We start from the raw sequence: 18,070 nt of genomic DNA, 5'->3' as shown, positions 1-18,070 counted from the left end.
ACCTTCAAAAATTTCCTCCATCCACCAAGCTCGTGTGTCATCTTGTGATTAGGTTTTTTGTTGGTATTGTGCAAGTTCGTGCCGAAAAAAAGTTCTAATTAGGAGGACATGGCAAATCCTGCCTTCCGGGAGCCTAACATGCAGGATTCTTTTTATGGTGCAGTCAGTCATTAGGGATTCTGGCCGCGGTGGGAGAATAGGTAAAGAGTTTTTTGTAGCGACGTAAACGCGCTGTGTTCAAGACATAAAATCCGTCGAGTTGCGAGGATGGCGGCAAGCTTTAATGGGCATATAATAGTTCTATGCGGGGTAATTCGGCTACTATCTTGTAAGATTTATTATAATTAGTAAAGATATTTTGCCAGATATTTTTAAATATCATGTACAAGAACATGAGAATGCCGTTATATGATTGTTTGTGCGATGGGATGGGAACCCTAAAAGTTTAGAACGACCAAATAGCAATAATTGAACAAAAATAAACGATACGTTTTTTTAAGCATTTTGTTTTGTAAAACATTTCAAAATGTTATGCGCGTTTCCTCAAATTTTACAGCACTGCAGCCAAGGTGTCTAAGTATTAATTGCACACACAACCCATTGTTGCCATACAGTAGTGTTGCCACACACTGTAGTTGCTATAACATAACATAACATATTGATCTCGGCGCTGAAGTGTAGGCCTGATGTGGCCTGTCGCCGATTCTTTTCCTTTTCGTGCCTTGTTTACAAAAGATCTAAAATCATGTCATTTGACCGGATCTTTTCCTGACTGACTGACGATAGTTTGAAGTAGCTACTAGACTTCCACCGGGTTCGATATGGTGCTAGGCATTTCAAATCTGAACAAATATTTTTCCATAGCTTTATCTAGTCTGTTCTTGAACGCGTTCATACCTGGAGCGCCAACGATGTCATCGGGGAGGCTGTTCCACATGTCGGTGATTCGAAGCGAGAAGAAATTTTGTTGCGTCGAGAAGTTGCAGCGCAGTTTTTTTAGTTCATAGCCGTGACCTCTGGTGTTGGTTCTTGTTCCACATTCTAGTAATCCTTCGGGGACCTTGTATAAACCATGGGTATACAGTATACTTGTATACTTCAATGAGGTCCCCACGCAGACGTCGATAACTGAGGCTTGGAAGCTTCATAATCTTCAATCTTTCTTCATAGGACTTGTCCTTCAAGCCTGGAATTATCCTTGTTGCACGTCTTTGAACATTCTCTATTAAATTTCTGTCCTTTTCAAATCTCGGTGTTGGCGGGGGTGAGTGTGGCAGTGCTTCCCTTAATCATATAGTTTGTTTTCCCACTGGATAAGCTTCCTCCCCCACACATACACTCAGAGTATCGAGTGAGACTTTGTCTGCATTGCGATGCACTTACTACCCTTGTATGGATCATACAAGCCCAGTCTAGCCAGGCAAAAGAACATGTCAGAGAAGAAATTGTTTTTCTCTCTCTGGACAATGAGACCCATTCAATATACTGAAGAATGTAGAGGCTTCCTCTAACTCAGGTTCAAAGAAATTCATTGAAATTCGCGTCGTCTCTCCAGCCGTCCTCGTGCCACGTAATTTCCTATCTGGTCTTCGGGCAATTGCCTGCGCGGCGCTCAGGAACTTGAAGAACTGCATCCAAGATACGGGAGAAAACATGCATCCCGCCTGCACAAATTTATAAGGAATTCAAATGACTAACGTGATGTAATTATTAAATAATTGGATGGTATCATTTTACGAGGCGTGGAACTAAGTAACTAAAAACATCGAACTTAAATAAACAGAGCTGAAGGTACTTATGCAAATGTCGGCTAATTTAAACTATTAGTATATGAATATAAGAAGAGCATTCGCGTATAGAGGACATTAAATTGATAATTTACTTTAATATTTTAAAAGTGGGTAGAATACAGTGTTTGTATAGATAGAATTCATATAAAGTGATTCAGTTAAAAAGTTGAATAGGATTCAAGTACCAAAGCTTGGGTGTCAAGATATCAGCGTTATCTTAAAATGTAATATAAATATGAAATTGTAGATGGTTTCGTGTTAAGGATCAATCAAAAATTCGGGGGAGCAATCAAAAATCATGCTCGGTGAGCTCAAGTTCATTAAAGTTTCAGAATAAGAACTTGTGGGCATATAATTGAACTGAAATTGAAATATTATATTTTAGGATATGAATTTAATAACATTTACTAATAAATATTAATACAATAATAAATATTAATAATAATAAATATTAATACTACTAAAAAATAAACTTTGGCTTTAGTGGCTAAATTATTTTTTTGAGATAAAGTCCAGCTGTAAAATTAAGCGAGGGTTTCCTGCACAAAAAAAGCAGATGCTCTCCGCTCAAGATTGACTCCTGGCAAATTGACATAGGATCTAAGGATAGGGTATGGAATTTTAGATTTAGCAATGTCGTAATTTAGTTTCGGTTCAAACCAATTTATTCCGTTTTCCAATTCGTGGTTTTATGCTGATTCATTCTTTCTGAATTATTTATATTTTTAATGAAATGATTATATTAAATAAACTTCATAGCTTGCACTTGTTATGCAATGTACGCTCCTCCACAAAACATGGCTCTATATATACACACCTTCGGATGCAATTTTCAACGTAGGCCTCAAAAGCTTATTCGGAAGTCTGTGCTCTCTAGGTTTTCTCATCCCCAAATTTTGAAGAGAAATTTCTTGCCTAACTCGACAATTTTTCTTTCGTCGAGCGTGAATTGAAATACCGCCCTCGATCGGCAGGTCAGGTGCGACTGAGCTCGTCTCCAGATCAAAGACAAGCGCTCGAGTCTCTGAAGTCATCCAGACTTCTTTTAGTGGCAGATCCGGCACACCCGCACCTCTACCTCTCAGACTGTCCCAATTTAGGGACTTCACCTGGCCGTGCCTGACTACGATTTTCAGGGGAAAAATCTTAAAGCCTTGTCCGAGAACAGGGTGATTTCAAAACACATTTATTCCTCAACTTCATTGATTCTCTGTCGTGCCTGAACTGTGTCAAGCGGAAATTAGTCTTATTCAATCTTTATCCTTTACTTGTTTTGTTTCGCACTTTTGTCTGGACAGTAAATCATCCATTTTAAATCATTCATTCAGGATTTTTAATTACATGCAGGTGGAAGAGCCAGTTTCCGGACGAGTGGTAGCCAACATCTCATCCGACAGTCCGGATTTCATCATCCGGCCTCTCGACCCGGACCCTGACTACGCCGTGCGCGTGTTCTCCGTGAACGTCAGGGGCAGGTCGCTGCCGTACCTCCTCGAGAGCTTCTCGCTCAAAGTCGCCGAAAATCGGATGGGTATGGGGGACATTTATCGTTTTCGTTATTTTATTATTATTATTAATATTATTCTTTTTATTATTATTATTATTGTTATTATTATTATTATTATTATTATTATTTACTTTTTTACTATCACCATTATTATTATAAATACAATACATTCATAGATGTTCAACTTCATCTATATTATTGTATAACCATTCGTTATTTTCATTCGTTAAGGTCCTTATCCGTTTCGTGGTAGTTCTTCAGCGAATGCTTTATATTGTTGCTTTGAATAGAACAAGCGAGTCCTCATTGATAACTATATTCTCGTCCGTTTTTGTAAATAATACTAAATGTATTATAGCAGTTGATAGTTTGCAAGAATATTAGCGAATAGGTATGACTGTGAAGCTAAATATATTCCTCAATAATATGTATGTGTTCTAAAGAGTACTGACGATATCTTGGCACTTACATGACACTAATTTTGCGAAGCCAATACCAGAATTGATAAGAAGTTCATAGATAATTTCTCTTATAAATCAAGATCACAAGAGTTTAAAAAAAGCAGCCGCTATGGAATTGTTTTTTTTAATATTGGGAACCATACGTCGCTCGATTTTAAAAATAAAATTAGGACATATGACTAATAACTATATTTCAGACGCATATATCCATCTCAACCTTTCATAATCGTACTAGGCAAGAATATCTCAAAGTAACTCACCAAATTTAACAATGGAGATTTTAATAAGTTATTCGTTTATCGTCTATAATCTGACTGAAATTTACGCGACAGAGTTCGCAGCAAAATTTAAAAGACGCATTATTATAGCCTAGTCTATTATTATGAACAGTTCCAATAACAACGGATAATTTTTAACTCTTATTTCGAATTTTCCTGCACCTGATGAATCGAATGCTTGTGATGTATATAAATTTTCTCAACCGCCTTTGTATTTATATGTGGGGTTTGAATAATACATGAATGTGTTTTGTCTGTGTCGAGAATAATTCACTCTAAAACAAAAGCAACCCTCGAATCTTGGTCGGATTGTCCGCTACAAATTTTAATTTCGACCAGGTTTTTAACTAAAAGATTTAAGACGACGGCATTAAAATGATATAAGTGTTCGTTTCGTTCTTGTTTTACTGATGCCGTTTTTCTAGCTTAATGACCAATACCATGAATTAAGAGACGTGTAATGTATGAAATTAGATCTCTGGCTATCATGTACCGCTATTTTCAAACGTTTGCATGGAGATATTTTTTATAAACCATTCCAGCGACTTTGCTTTTAAAATGCACCCATTAAAACGTCTTGAATCTCTGAACCAATAGGTAATGCAATTATAGTCTCTTTATATTCGATATTCTGTAATCGCAGGACTTCATTTACTAAGGAATCAGAATTTTATGATTGATGACGTTTGCCCTCGATACATGAGTCAGCAAAACACGAAACGAACTCCAATGTACAATAATTTGTAAACTGTCTGGTATTCTTTTTTTACTTTACTTCAGGATACTTTCATAAAAAGTTCCCTCTACCTGGAACTTGATTTAAATTTAAATTGAGTATAGCACTTTTTCGCAAACACCAGATGTAAATTTGTTTTTATTTTATAGGTAAATTTTTTTAGTATCATCCAACTTTGGCGAAAAATAATTAACAATTTTTTTCACTTTTTAGGTTTAGGACCTCAATAATTATTCAATTAAATAGCAACAACAGGATGAATTCGATCGCTCTATAATTTTTTCCAGCTGCTCATCTTTTTTACGCTGATTTATTCTCCACCATTTTCTTTCTGTACTGCTAAACTAAGAACTTATTTTCATTTCTGAAATTTTCTGTATTAATTACACGATTAGTATACCTAATTAGTTTAAGCAGATCAAGTTAATTCCAATGAGTTTGTTTGCATTTTCGGAGAGTTGTTAACGACGAGACCGACTAATTAATGTTAGCTATTGCCAGCTAGTGCCCGGATTTAATTTCTCTAACTGACAGCCTTGTTAGTGAGTAAATGCCTCGTGGGAATCAAGAATTATCCAATCAAGACATGCCTCGTGTGTTTTAAGTAAAGAGGAAAGGAATAATGATGGAAATTTTAATGAATATCATGAATAACACCGCGGATTTATTTCTTGAGAATGAACCTCGTCAGAGCTTAACATTATTTTACGTTCCATTATGTATGATCATCGGTTTTCAAACGCAATAACTTCAAAATGAAACCGTTCTTGAGGGAAATATGTTTCACGCATCGCTTTAAATAATTTTCGCCATTCGTTAAGTAATAAACCAAGAATATATTTAAATATAATTGTAATTTTTTCTTTCGCTAATTATTTTATACTTTAACTATCTTTTTTTACAGGCCATGTTAACTTTGAACAGCTTTGTAATTTTGAAACTGTGTGCAAAGATTATTTTTCGGAAGGCTTCGGCTTTCCTTCTTGCAAAAGTACGGAGGCTAATTTCAAGTGCGAATAGATTTTGTATTTTTATCATGGAGTGATTTGCGAGGATAATTATTCATAATATATTCCAGCTTAACAATCAATCGAGAACCAATTAAGTCTCCAAGCTTAACATAGCACTGAGCGATTTCTCTCATTATCCATTGAGCGAACACGGCTGAAAATATTGAATTTTTGTTATACCTTATAACCTTTTGAAAATTCAAGATTTATCTTATTTTCATCATGACAAAGCATTCAAATTTTAATAAACGAACTCACCATAATGATTATTTTAACAAGCTTAAGTAAGTTAAGAGGAGAAAGTTCATGATAAAACAGTTCCACATATAAAGTTTCTGGTAATACTGAGCCTATGGCTAATAATAATAACCTTCTAATAAAGATCTTAGATGGTCTAAGGTATGGTGAAGGTATGAGGTGATGGTAGTGATAATAAATATTTTTATAGATTATGAGTTTTGAAACCAACAATAATGTTATTTTATTAAACTTAATTCTTTATTTTTAACGGAGATTGTTACCAGCTTCTTCAGGTTTGATGTCCTTGATTGTTTCGAAATTCGAGGGAAAACATTATTTTTCGTTTTCATGCCTGCACAACACGATGAAAAGTTTAAGCAAACTTTAACATACTTTAAGATAGAATGAAAACATGCAATGTATCATGGTTGTTTTAAAAACATTTCAAGAAATTTCACTGAGCGAATTCAAATTTAGATATTTAACTCACGGTTATACCAGCAGCTTAGCTCACAAGATTTCTTTCGTGTAATTCTCTCGCTACTTTTTAATAACCTAATAAATATCGCCCGCTACAGTGCCGCTTTGTTTACTTTTTTTAATTAAACTTGATCCAGCTCCCTTTCCGTGAATCGATCCCTTATTCCAGAACTTCATCACTTCATTCTATTTGGCCGAATAATAAATAATCATACGAAATTTTACAATTCACATTAAAAGAATCGTAGCACGATTAAACGAATTCTGCACATACAATCTTACTGAAATATTTTTGCTGTTTAATTATACGCTTTGCTACAATTAAATATTTTTTCGTTTGATTCAGATGCTGACACAAGGCCTTCAGGAACAGCATCGCCTCTGCTGGCAGGGATCATCGGGAGTGTCGTCGTACTGCTGGCACTGCTGACCACTTCACTGCTGGCAGCTTCACTGAGACGGTACAGAGCTCGCAGGCTGACAGCAGGGCGTGCTGTCAGTCTACCGTCTGACTGTGCAGATAAGGAGAGAGCTGACGGTATCTCTGTCAACGGCGATACCACCCCGGGTAAGTGTGACGAATTGAGGGGAGTTTGATGTGTTCAATTGTATATTGATTTGTGTTCAATGAATCTTTTATGTTTACCACTCTAACTGCAGCCGTAGTTCATTAACTATAAAAGTTAAATACTCAAATATTACAACTTGATTTTGGCAACATCTGCTGGAATAGCAGATAGAGAACGCGTGATCTGACCGACCACATTTCACGCGTCTGTGACAAGTGTCGGAGGTCAAATAGCTTCATCCTGCCGTAGTTGCCATGTTGCAATTACCTGTTGTTCAGTATTTTTAGCCAATTATATGTATTAGCCCTACGTTCACTTTTCTCATTGTTTATTTCATTGATAACCTGATATTTATTTGTCATAACCTTGCCAGTGTTTCTAAAATGTATTAGTTTTTCTATGTTTTGTGCTCATTGCAACTAATTTGTTCCTTCTAGTAAAGCAACGAAGCGAACCTATGACACATTTATTGAACCTCCTCTTTAGCTTAGAGATCAGCAAGCTATAAGGGCAAACTAATGCTGAAGAGTTCTAAGCGTAGCAGCTGATGAAGAAGGCGTAACAATTGAGTGCGTTACTGGGTGCGTTAAATGCGTTACTGGGTGCGTTAAATGCGTTACTGGGTGCGTTAAATGCGTTACTGGGTGCGTTAAATGCGTTACTGGGTGCGGATCTTCAATTTGGTATAGATGATTGATATATTCCGAGTTTTGTTGCAAATGAGCCTCAAGAGGCTCTCAAGCCGGGCGCTGCTCATTAATTAAATGATATCGTGCATTTAGAATTTCAAGTATCATCGAGCGGAGGAAAGAAAATGAAATGAAGTAAAATTAGGTTACCGGCAACATTCAATATAGGATATTTAAACTTTCATTACGACATTAATTGGCACTGATCCAATAATATACATATAGTCTAATAATATTCATATATAACAATATATTTCCGTGAAAAAGCTCTCATAGGTAAAATAATATTTATGTGGCAGTTGGTATTTGTTGCATTAAAAAAGTTTCTAATACTCGAAGTATCTCAAGTAATAAAATAAGCTTTGTGAGATTTACGGACTGATTCAAAACTCTCGAGTCTTCACGTCGAACATTTAGTTTACTCTCTATTTCACAGCTTTCAATACCTTCGTGTCAGAATTTTGCTAGGTATCTTCAATACTACCAATTAATTAAAATTTATTATTATTGCATTCTTGTCTATGTGCATAATTGTGAAATCCACGGAAAATGGATATAATACGTGTTTTTAGCGCATTTTCTCATTTATGGAAAAAATGCACTATTGTGCTCGCCATGTCCGTCCGTCCGTCCGTCTGTCCGTCCGTCCGTGACTTAACGTTTTGTTCGACGAGAAAATGCGCTCTCTGTCACTCACTGCAGTGAGTACTGAGTTATATATTTTTCTTTGACCAGGTGAGTATTCATCAGGCTCGCTGGCGGGAGGAAGTCACCTGCTCCTGCCTGGGCAAGGCAAAGGCGACCGCAGAAGCTCGAGTTCTGGAGGCATGCAAGGTGTGCTATTCTTTGATGTGCTCAATTGAAGCCTTTGTTCTCGAACCATAAGTATCTGTATTTTTCTTGTTATTTTTATGTTATTGATTGTATTTGATTTTCATGGACTCGTAACTTGTAATTTTTATGTTATTGATGTCTTGGAGTTTATTACTGGGTTAGTAAAAGACGTTCACAAGCTGTGCGAGCTACCGCTGGTGTGATTCTTTGTTTTAATGCTGGCTTGAGGTGATATTCCGAACAGTAGGATTCATATTCATAGGATTTTTAACTTTCTTCTGGTCCAACGAATGTATTCAAAAATAAGATGTACATTTGTTTACTGCTACAAGATCTATAACGTGGATATTTTTGTATGCTTGCGCTAAAAAAATATAACGCCGGTTATGCTTTTTCTGTAATTGTTGTTACATTTATCCAGATTATTATTTCTTGGAAGCGAAACTCTAACTAAATTGCAGCAGAAATTGAGTGAATTAATTAATCTAGCGACTCTTGATGGAAATATCAAAACTTTTTTTTAACCCTTTTTCTTTGACTGACTAAAATGATAATACCATCTAAAAATGGAAACGTGCTAACATATCATTTAACTGAATCTTCTTAAATTTAGGTGCTTATAGTGTTTAAAATGTTCTATGAATTTTTCCAGTTTATCTGAAATAAGTATTGAAATTTCTAGTGAATATTTTTCTAAGTTCGTTGGTGAATCAGTCTAGAAGCACTTCAGGAATTTCTTTGGATTTTCAACAGAGAAACACATAAATAAAAAAACAAATATTCTTAAGATGGGAGATAATTCCTTTTGCGAATACAATTAAATTCTATTTAAAACAAATTTATTGGAGGTTCTCGATTGTAAGTAAAGTAATTATGAAATGTTATTTCACCTTTTTATTACATACTTAACTGATCAAAGTTAAAACGTCGTTGCATCACTGCAGCTCTATCGTAATATTAATCGGGAGAGCTTTCACTCTCATTATTTTATTAATAATAGCCTGGCGAGTATTTAATTAAAAGGTAATGGTCGTTCCTTCAAAATAGCGCTTGATGGACGTCAATTTTGCAGACAACCCTGGATTGTTTTGACTCCGAGACTTCAAATTCCCATCAGAACAATCGCGCCCAAATTCGCCGAGATAGAAGCTGCTTCTTCTGAAGTGCTCTTTAAATTAGAGCCAAAATATAGACTGACTTGGCATACATTAGTACATGGGCGACTCGACAGCTCAGACGAAGATACTAAATAACAAAATATGACCTCTTTTGATAGCCCGGCTCATGACGGATTGTTTTGAACTTGATAGATTCATCGTGGAAAATGCCCGATAATTATTATCGCCATTAATTTCATTCAAGGTCGAATACTTAATTTGTTGAACCATTCTGAAAAAAGCTTGCAAATTTTGATCGACGGAGCAAAATAATCCATCAGAAAAATAAGTATTTTAATGAGATTTTAATTGAACAATAATGGTCCATTCATACCACACTCAAAAGTGTCAGCAAATCCATTTATACCACATGCTATTTATCAGATCCCTTGTCGATTTCTAGCTTGGACTAATATTAACTAAACCTGACGGGGCGTTTGGTAAAATTTTGATTCATGTAAAAGAGATGCACCAAGCTTTCACCGACACAAATGCTTAATTTTTTTTAATTTTATACAAAAGCCAACAAAAAATCTCTAACGCTGTACGCTGCTAAAAGGCCTCAACGTTGTTGTTTGTGCAAGATGTTTTATCCTGCCCCTTGCTTCCCTTGGAGCTTATAGTGTCCCTCGCTCACCCCAAGTCTGTTTATCCCAACTTCTCTGCTTCATTTACCCCCCACAATTGCCTTGACTCAGGCAACAGTTTTAGGTCATAGCTCCTTCTTCTTTTATCCCCACAATTGCCTTGACTCAGGCAACAGTTTTAGGTCACAGCTCCTTCTTTTTTATGTTTTTCCGAGCAGATTTTTGTCGGGAGTTTGCCCACTTAGAGTCCAGCGCTGCAGAGACTCCTACACCTGCTGTCGTCCAGGTGAGGACATTTTTATTTATTATGATTTTCGGTACTATTTCTTCTCATTTGTTTGTAAATTAATTTATATAGAATGCATTCCTAACGGTTCAAAGTAGTAATTTATCGTAGAACTAGATTATATTATTATACACACTTATTATACACCCCTTCTGTTCCCTAATTACTCAATTTTCAATTTATTTATTGTTTTAATTTTTTAGCTGAGCTCTACCCCCAAAATCCTATCTATCACCATCCCTGTGCCTATATGGCACAAGCCTATAGTCCCTCATCAACTCATTGCAACGCACTTATCCTACACCGCGATCTTGCGTAACTTCGGGGTCAACGTGATTGAATTTATGGATACGAGCAGATTATAAGATATGTGTAGGAAGTTTCTCGTCATGTGAAATTTACTAATTGAACACCAAAAATTTTGAAAACTTCTGCATGAAAAGGGTGTAAAAATAAACATGAATAACTTGAAGATTGTAGATTGATTTTCAAGATGAATTATTGTTTAGAACCACAGAAAATTTCATTTCAATTTGATCAAAAACTTTCACAGCCGGAACATAGAGTGAAAAAACTAAAATTTACTACCCAAAGGAAATTCATAAAAATATTAAGATCAAGCAAGGCAGTACAATACAATTATTCGTGGCGACGCATTATATATGTGTGTGGTAATGATCTATAGTCCCTTATTATATTAATTTAATAAAGAGTTCCCTATGACTCATGGCAGCCAGATATTCGTCCCTCGTAGGGATATCAGTCCATATTCCCTGTTTTTAATTAATAAAATCAATTCTTTTTTTTTTGTTGGAATGGTGAGTGTGGGAGGCCTTTATCAAAAAAAAAATTCTTACATGAATCTCAAGTCGCTTTTGACTCACTAGCCGCGCGTCGTCCTGACGCATCGACAGTTTTGTGTGTAATATTAGCATCATCTCTACAGGTAAATCTTTATTATTGGTATTTAGGTTTTATATTTTGCCTTATTTGAACTTCTATTTAGAATTAGTTTTCAATATTAGGTTGTGCTACTAGTATATAGTACTAGTATTTATTATTAGTATTTAGTATTAGGATATGGTATTAGAGTTTAGTATTAATATTTATTATTGTATTAAGTGTTAGTATTTAGCTTCGGCGTTCAGTAGTAGTAGACTCGCCGCAATATGTGCGTCAGAATCCATCTCGAGCCATGTCGTCTCACCAAACATCTCACACAAAAACGTATTACAAAAATATATACATAAATGTATTTTCAATTAACTCAACATGAGAGTCAGAAAAAGTTACAAATGGAATTTCAATAGCATTGTGTTAAAATTTAACAGAATTGTCTTGAAATCGCTATGCCAGCAATATATAACCAACATGACAGCATTTCTTTTTCAAATAAAACTCCAGCAATTTTTGAACTGAAATTGACTGAATTTCGTTATGAAAAGACGTGAAGAAAATTTTTGTATGAAAACCATCATATAGCATCAAAGGGTTTGTAATCGTACTAATTGATATCAAATGAGTAAGCCAAAACTTTTTTAACTCATTCACAAGCCAAATAAAGAATCCCATTCAATAATTTTTATTAAATGCCCGTCTGTCTCAGTAATAATTATATATAATAAAAAATGACCGACGGTGCACACAATTAATTTCCAGCCCGAAAAATTGCATCGATTGCACGTATCAATGACCGCTTCATATTGTGCTGTCAAAATAACATCAAAGTCTCATCAAATCGGATTCCATTAATGGCAACTGTACATACAAAGGCCGCTCGCTAATCCTCTCATGCCGTCATTGCGAAATCCAAACCAATGATTTATTTTTAAAGACCGCGTAAAAAGCCAATGATAAAGACCGAGCCTCAGAATTACCCAAAACAAGCTGATGATGAAGACCGGGCGTCTAAATTGCTCAATATCAGCCAATGATAAAGATAGCCTCAGAATTACCCAAAACAAGCTGATGATGAAGACCGGGCCGCTAAATTGCTCAATATCAGCCAATGATAAAGACCGAGCCTCAGAATTACCAAATTAGCCAATGACGAAGACTAAGCCCTAAAATTACGCAGAATCAGCCTATAACAAAAACCGCGGCTAATGAAACTCGCAGGGAAACTCGTACGCCAGCACGTCAAGCGCGTCATGCAAAAAAAAGATTCTCATAATTAGGTTTTATTTCTGGAAAAACCGGTAATCGGAAATCAAGTAAATATCACGAATGGTTCTCAACTTTGTTAACAAATTAATTACTTGTTTTCAATTAAAAATTTTTTGTTAATAATTGAACATTATTTGTATTAAAAACTAACTTTAATGATTAAATTTTCATTATTTTCTATATTTAAATTTTAATTTGAGACAACACATTCTTTCGACGAATTTCCATAATAATTTCACCAAGTAGTATGAAAATAATAAAATTACTTTTCGCCATATCAACCGATATTATTCGATACGCGATTATTCGGCTATTTTGGACTATTTTGTCCAGTAATTAAATTTGAAAATAGTTCTAAATTTTTATGGGGGTACGATCCTAATTTGGGTGCGCTTGATAGCACTTGGCTGAGCTCAACATTCGACTCGAAAATTGAACCTCAATTAGTATTTACGCACCTTTTAGTAACTGTTCAGCTTTTTTGGTAACTTGATACTTTTATACACAAACCCTTATTTGTCTTGCTTATATTTTTGTTCTTTTGGTAGTATACGTGGCAAAATTTACTCATTGAATACGAAATAACTTGTTCACTTAATGTAAAAAGTTGAGACTTGATAATGAGGTGTCTACTGGCATCGCTGACAAGGGTCTTGCCGTACCTATGTCTGCATTCCCGCTAACGAGCCGAAATGACAAAAGCTAACAACAAATAAACTGATCGAACTTTCTCCAAATTATTTTTTTCGATAACCTAATTAACCCAGCTTTCGCCGGATTTTCGGTCAAAATTCCCATTGAAATTACCCTTTAATTGTTTCTCTTGCAGCCTGAACGCGATATCGAAATCTTCCGCAATGCGACACTCAGTCCTGGGATTCAAGACTCAGCCGCGACCAACCCTGCCTTGTACTCTTGTGGTTACCGCTACATCAGAAGAGGAAGCGACTTTACTTGCAATGATATCTCAAACAGAAACGAAATACCTCAAGGCACTGAACAACGCCGTGTTGGCTTTCGGATCGGTGAGTCCTTACACAGACAAGACCGTACAGAAGAATGTGGATCTTTAGATAGACGTTCGATGTCATCTCGTATCAAAGACCTTCGCAAAGAAATTGGTATCAACGATGACGTCATGTGGAAGTCTCCAGGTCACAGTACCGGTGATGCACAGTATGCTTTCGTAGACTCATCGAGAGTCTCGCCTTACCACGATCATGATGTCGTTAATAACCTGTTGAATAGCTATAAGTTAGTCAACAGACCTTCAGCTGGTCTTAGCAGCAATTATTACGATTCTTCATCAACAAGTTTAGTGCCCAGGGCCTCTCAGAATCACCAAGAGTCACCCAGAGTCTCTGGTGCGTTAGAGTCTCCTGAAAAGTTGACTCCGACTCGGGTGCCTCCCTTGGCCCGTCGTGGTGGAGTAACGGCCAGCGGATGTACGAGAAGGACTGACGAGAGCTACGTTTAATTTAAAAATTTAATTCGTACATAATGACGGTAAAAAGCTTGCTGGCTCATTTTTTTCATGCTTTTAAAGTTATTTTTATGAAATAAACTGACCGAGAAGTTGCTACTTGTCACTTGTAAATGTATTGCACAATGTCAACGGATTTTCTCAGACGGGGTAAAAGAAGATTGGTAGCCATTGCCAATAATGAATTTGTTGAAGGCCTTAATTGTCTCTAGCTTTTTTTGTATCGATCAAGTGTCAATTTCGTTCAATTTGTGCATTGTTATAGATCTTTGATCAAAGCTCTTAACTCTTTAACGTGATATTTAATTGATAAAGTGCCAATCAGAGCGAATTTCACTTGGTCGAGCCTCACTATTTGGCATGTCATTGCCTTTTCCTAAATTTTATCGGGATCAATTAAATTAATAACAAAGCTCTACGCTTAATAATCTATACTGGCAGTCATTTTGTGCTGTGACACAAAAAAGTTACTAGATTTGATTTATGATGAAATTCTACCTTGCAGAGGTGATTTTCATAATTTCGTTCTTCTCTAAAAACTTCGTTGAGGAATTTTTTTCAATTATATTACACTGACATGAATGCAATGCAATGAGAGCAATGATCTAAACAAGCTCACGATTATTCATCTTACACGGTATCTTTATTTTAACATCGTTGATGGTCATGAAAAAGTTAATAATACAGACTTGTATTGAAGACCATGCGTTCATCACAAAATACGGAATATGACGAAAAGTAAGTAAATATGTGAAGAAAACATTCAAGATAATATGCCAAATTATCATTTTCAAAACAGCGAACATGCGATAAACTCAAATGTTCATGGTACAAACTTTATAATCGTAATATCTGAATGATTGTTAGATCATAATTCTCGTTTAGGGCATTTTTACATTACGATACTGAAGTCATCTCATGTTTCATGGCAATGATACACCCTTCATCAGCGCCATACCGCGATGCTAAGCCTCTTTTCTCATGAAGATACACGTAATTGATATTTAAATTATTATATAATTGTATAATTATTATATTATATATTTAAACTCGATAATTAAAACGTTACGAATTTCGATGTCGAAATAGGAACACAAAATATATATAATTTAACTGTTGATTATTTTGCAAGACATATTTATGGAAAATAAGATTCTTGGGAATATAAACCCTCTAAAACAAGACTACATGCTTATAGCTCCCGTGACTAATTACAGCTAGTTTATACATTTAACTTTTGCATTCGAACATCGGGCAGTTCTAACTCTGACTGACAAGGTACACTAGAGTTCTGAGCCGCACTGCAGGAGAACTAAGGAGCTGTAATTATCAGGAAAATCCTAATTGACAGTGAAATCCTGGTAAATAATGGAATTATAATAATGGGGCAGCAATGTTGGGAATCCTGGATCTGGAATGGGGGAAGGCAAGTGAGAGCGAGGCTCCTCACATGCAGGGATTATCTTTCACATAGCATTATCTGGATTTGAATTCAGTGTTCGTAGATTTTAAAGACGCAACAACAGCAATCCCAATTAAAATTTCGCGTTCGAGCACAGGCCGACCACAATAATTAGCGTCCAAATTTCTTAATGAATAGAATAGGCAAGATTTCCATCAAGCTGACCGCTGTTTAGAAAGGCAATTTTACTTGTAAATGAAAGTTTAATTACTGTATGTACCTTCATTTTTCAATTTCGATATAGATATTAAGTAGGGCAACATGGGGCAGCGCGCCCCCCCTTTTTTTAAACTAAATTTTTGATGTAGTTTTAATTGGTACGAGGTGGTTCTTTGTTTTGTTTAAAGGTACAACTAATGAGGAATGTATGATGTGAATTAGACGCCAATATGTTTATTCAATTTTTAATGAAACACTATTTTGTAAAAAGTGTCAAAATGGGCCCATTGCCCCACCCCTGGGGTAACGGGCCCATGGGCTTGGGGCAAGGCGCCCACCCTTGGTCCCATTACCACAAATGCATATTTTTCGTTTAAAAATGAAAAAACAACACTTTGCAGTTAAAAATAAGAAAATGTAATAAAAAATATGACATTCACTCATTTATTAACAACTCAAAAAATCATATACTTAACTTGAAAAAAATATACTCTAGGCTTAAAAAATCTATCACTCAGGTGAAGAAAAATATTTCATTGACATAAAAATATATATCCTTGACTTGAAAAATATACCTTTGCGATAAAAACTTCGTCCTAAACATGAAAAAATGTATCCTTGATTAGAAAAAATATATTTAGTTGATCAGAAAAAAACTTCGTTCCAGTTTCGTCCATAATCCATATATTATGTGCAGAGAATTCGTACCTAATCGTTATTTCAGCCAACATCATAAAAACTCATCAACTTTTGGCTCATTGGTGTTGACTGAAATCAACTTTAGGCAAGGCAAGAGTCGATAACTCGATAAGTAGAAACTAAACCTGCTGCCTTGAGGCGGCAAATAAAAAAATCATGCAATATGAAGTGTAATTTGTAATTCAAAAAGCTAGTCATAGTTTGAAAAGGTCATTGAGACAAATCTAATGATGTATAACACAAGAATTCACCATGGGCGCTTTGCCCCGTGACACGCGTGGGCCCGTTGCCCCCACTAGGTATCATTTCAATTTATATCGTGTCAACATTTTATTTTAAAAGCTAAAAGTCTAAACTTGATCTCAAAATTAGCCCTATAAATATTACTTTGAAAATATAATTCACAGTTTTTTCAAAAGCTTCATCTACAGTAATTGAAAAAAAATTTATTTAACAGCAAAAAAATTTTTATCTGGACTAAAACAGTTATTCACAAATAACTTAATAACGCAAACACTTAGCAAAACGTAAATCCGTACACTTCATCCCAGTGAAACTGTCGACCGGCGGTAGAGAATACGGGCAAATATCTGCCAAACTTAGCGAGAAACCCGCTATGGGCCCGTAACCGGCAGTGGGCTCGCTGCCCCACGTTACCCTATGTGGAGGGCATAATTCATTAACGAAAGACATATTTAATTTGTTGACATCCCTTTTGAAAGCTACTTTGAAGCTAATGTGAGCGATCAAATTAAATTAACAATTTGATCAAATTCAAAATTCTTAAACACGTAATAGTAAAACAAAGTTTACTTAATACATTCAAAGAAAATTAGACAACAGTTTCTCTCAGCTTCATCGCACAAGCCTGCCTCGCTGCAGTTGTGGTCCAGGTCGCTCATGAGAGCCTCGTCAAATTGTAAAGCGTTTCAAGTTGCGAGCAGTCGTGGGAAGCGTCCATATGACGGCGGCTCCAGCCATTGTTGCTTTAGATTTAGCGTCGGTAACGTGAACGCTTTCTGGACCTGCCTCTGCAAAACACACCAGCGTGTTATGGCAACATCGCAACTGATCAACATCTCCTTTGGATGGGAAGTTTTTCGGGCTTTCTTGCGTATCGGTGATTAGAATTTTTTGGCACAGGTTTTAACTTCAAATAATTGATTTAGAAAAACACACTTGCAGATTTAGGAAAAAATATTTACACGATGGTAAAATCTTTTATTTCCGGGCGAGGGATTTAGACTTTGTTTGAAAAATAAAGAATTAACTGTTTGATTTTTATAACTTTCGGCTCGAATTTTTAGTTCTTTTTGCTCTGATTGAACTGTGGAACAAATTTACGTGCCACACAAAAAGCGCGTTCCAGTTTAGATATAACAATAGATTGTAGTAATTCGAATTTGCCTTTGTTTTCAAATCCAGATTTGGCTACGCCATTCACTGGGCTCTGAGAACTGCCGTTTGAAGGTGCACA

The 18,070-nt window shown here is 35.8% G+C and overlaps 1 protein-coding gene across 1 annotated transcript; it reads left to right on the top strand.

The window, feature by feature from the left end:
• Window positions 1-8,518: 8,518 nt before the first annotated feature.
• LOC125179123 lies at window positions 8,519-15,971 on the top strand. Its single transcript, XM_047884333.1, has 3 exons — window positions 8,519-8,594; window positions 10,557-10,624; window positions 13,620-15,971. Exons 1-3 carry the CDS (start codon window positions 8,588-8,590, stop codon window positions 14,265-14,267), a joined length of 723 nt encoding a protein of 240 aa, XP_047740289.1. The 5' UTR covers window positions 8,519-8,587; the 3' UTR covers window positions 14,268-15,971.
• Window positions 15,972-18,070: the final 2,099 nt, after the last annotated feature.

The sequence above is a fragment of the Hyalella azteca genome, unplaced genomic scaffold (genome assembly GCF_000764305.2).
Source record: "Hyalella azteca isolate HAZT.00-mixed unplaced genomic scaffold, Hazt_2.0.2 contig15216, whole genome shotgun sequence".
Classification (NCBI taxonomy): domain Eukaryota; kingdom Metazoa; phylum Arthropoda; class Malacostraca; order Amphipoda; family Hyalellidae; genus Hyalella; species Hyalella azteca.
The sequence above is the reverse complement of the archived record's forward strand: the minus strand, read 5'-3'. Positions and strand labels throughout refer to the sequence as shown.

Coding starts and splice junctions, on each gene's coding strand:
- LOC125179123 (XM_047884333.1), top strand. Junction 10,625..13,619: donor CTACACCTGCTGTCGTCCAG/GTGAGGACATTT, acceptor TTTCTCTTGCAG/CCTGAACGCGATATCGAAAT.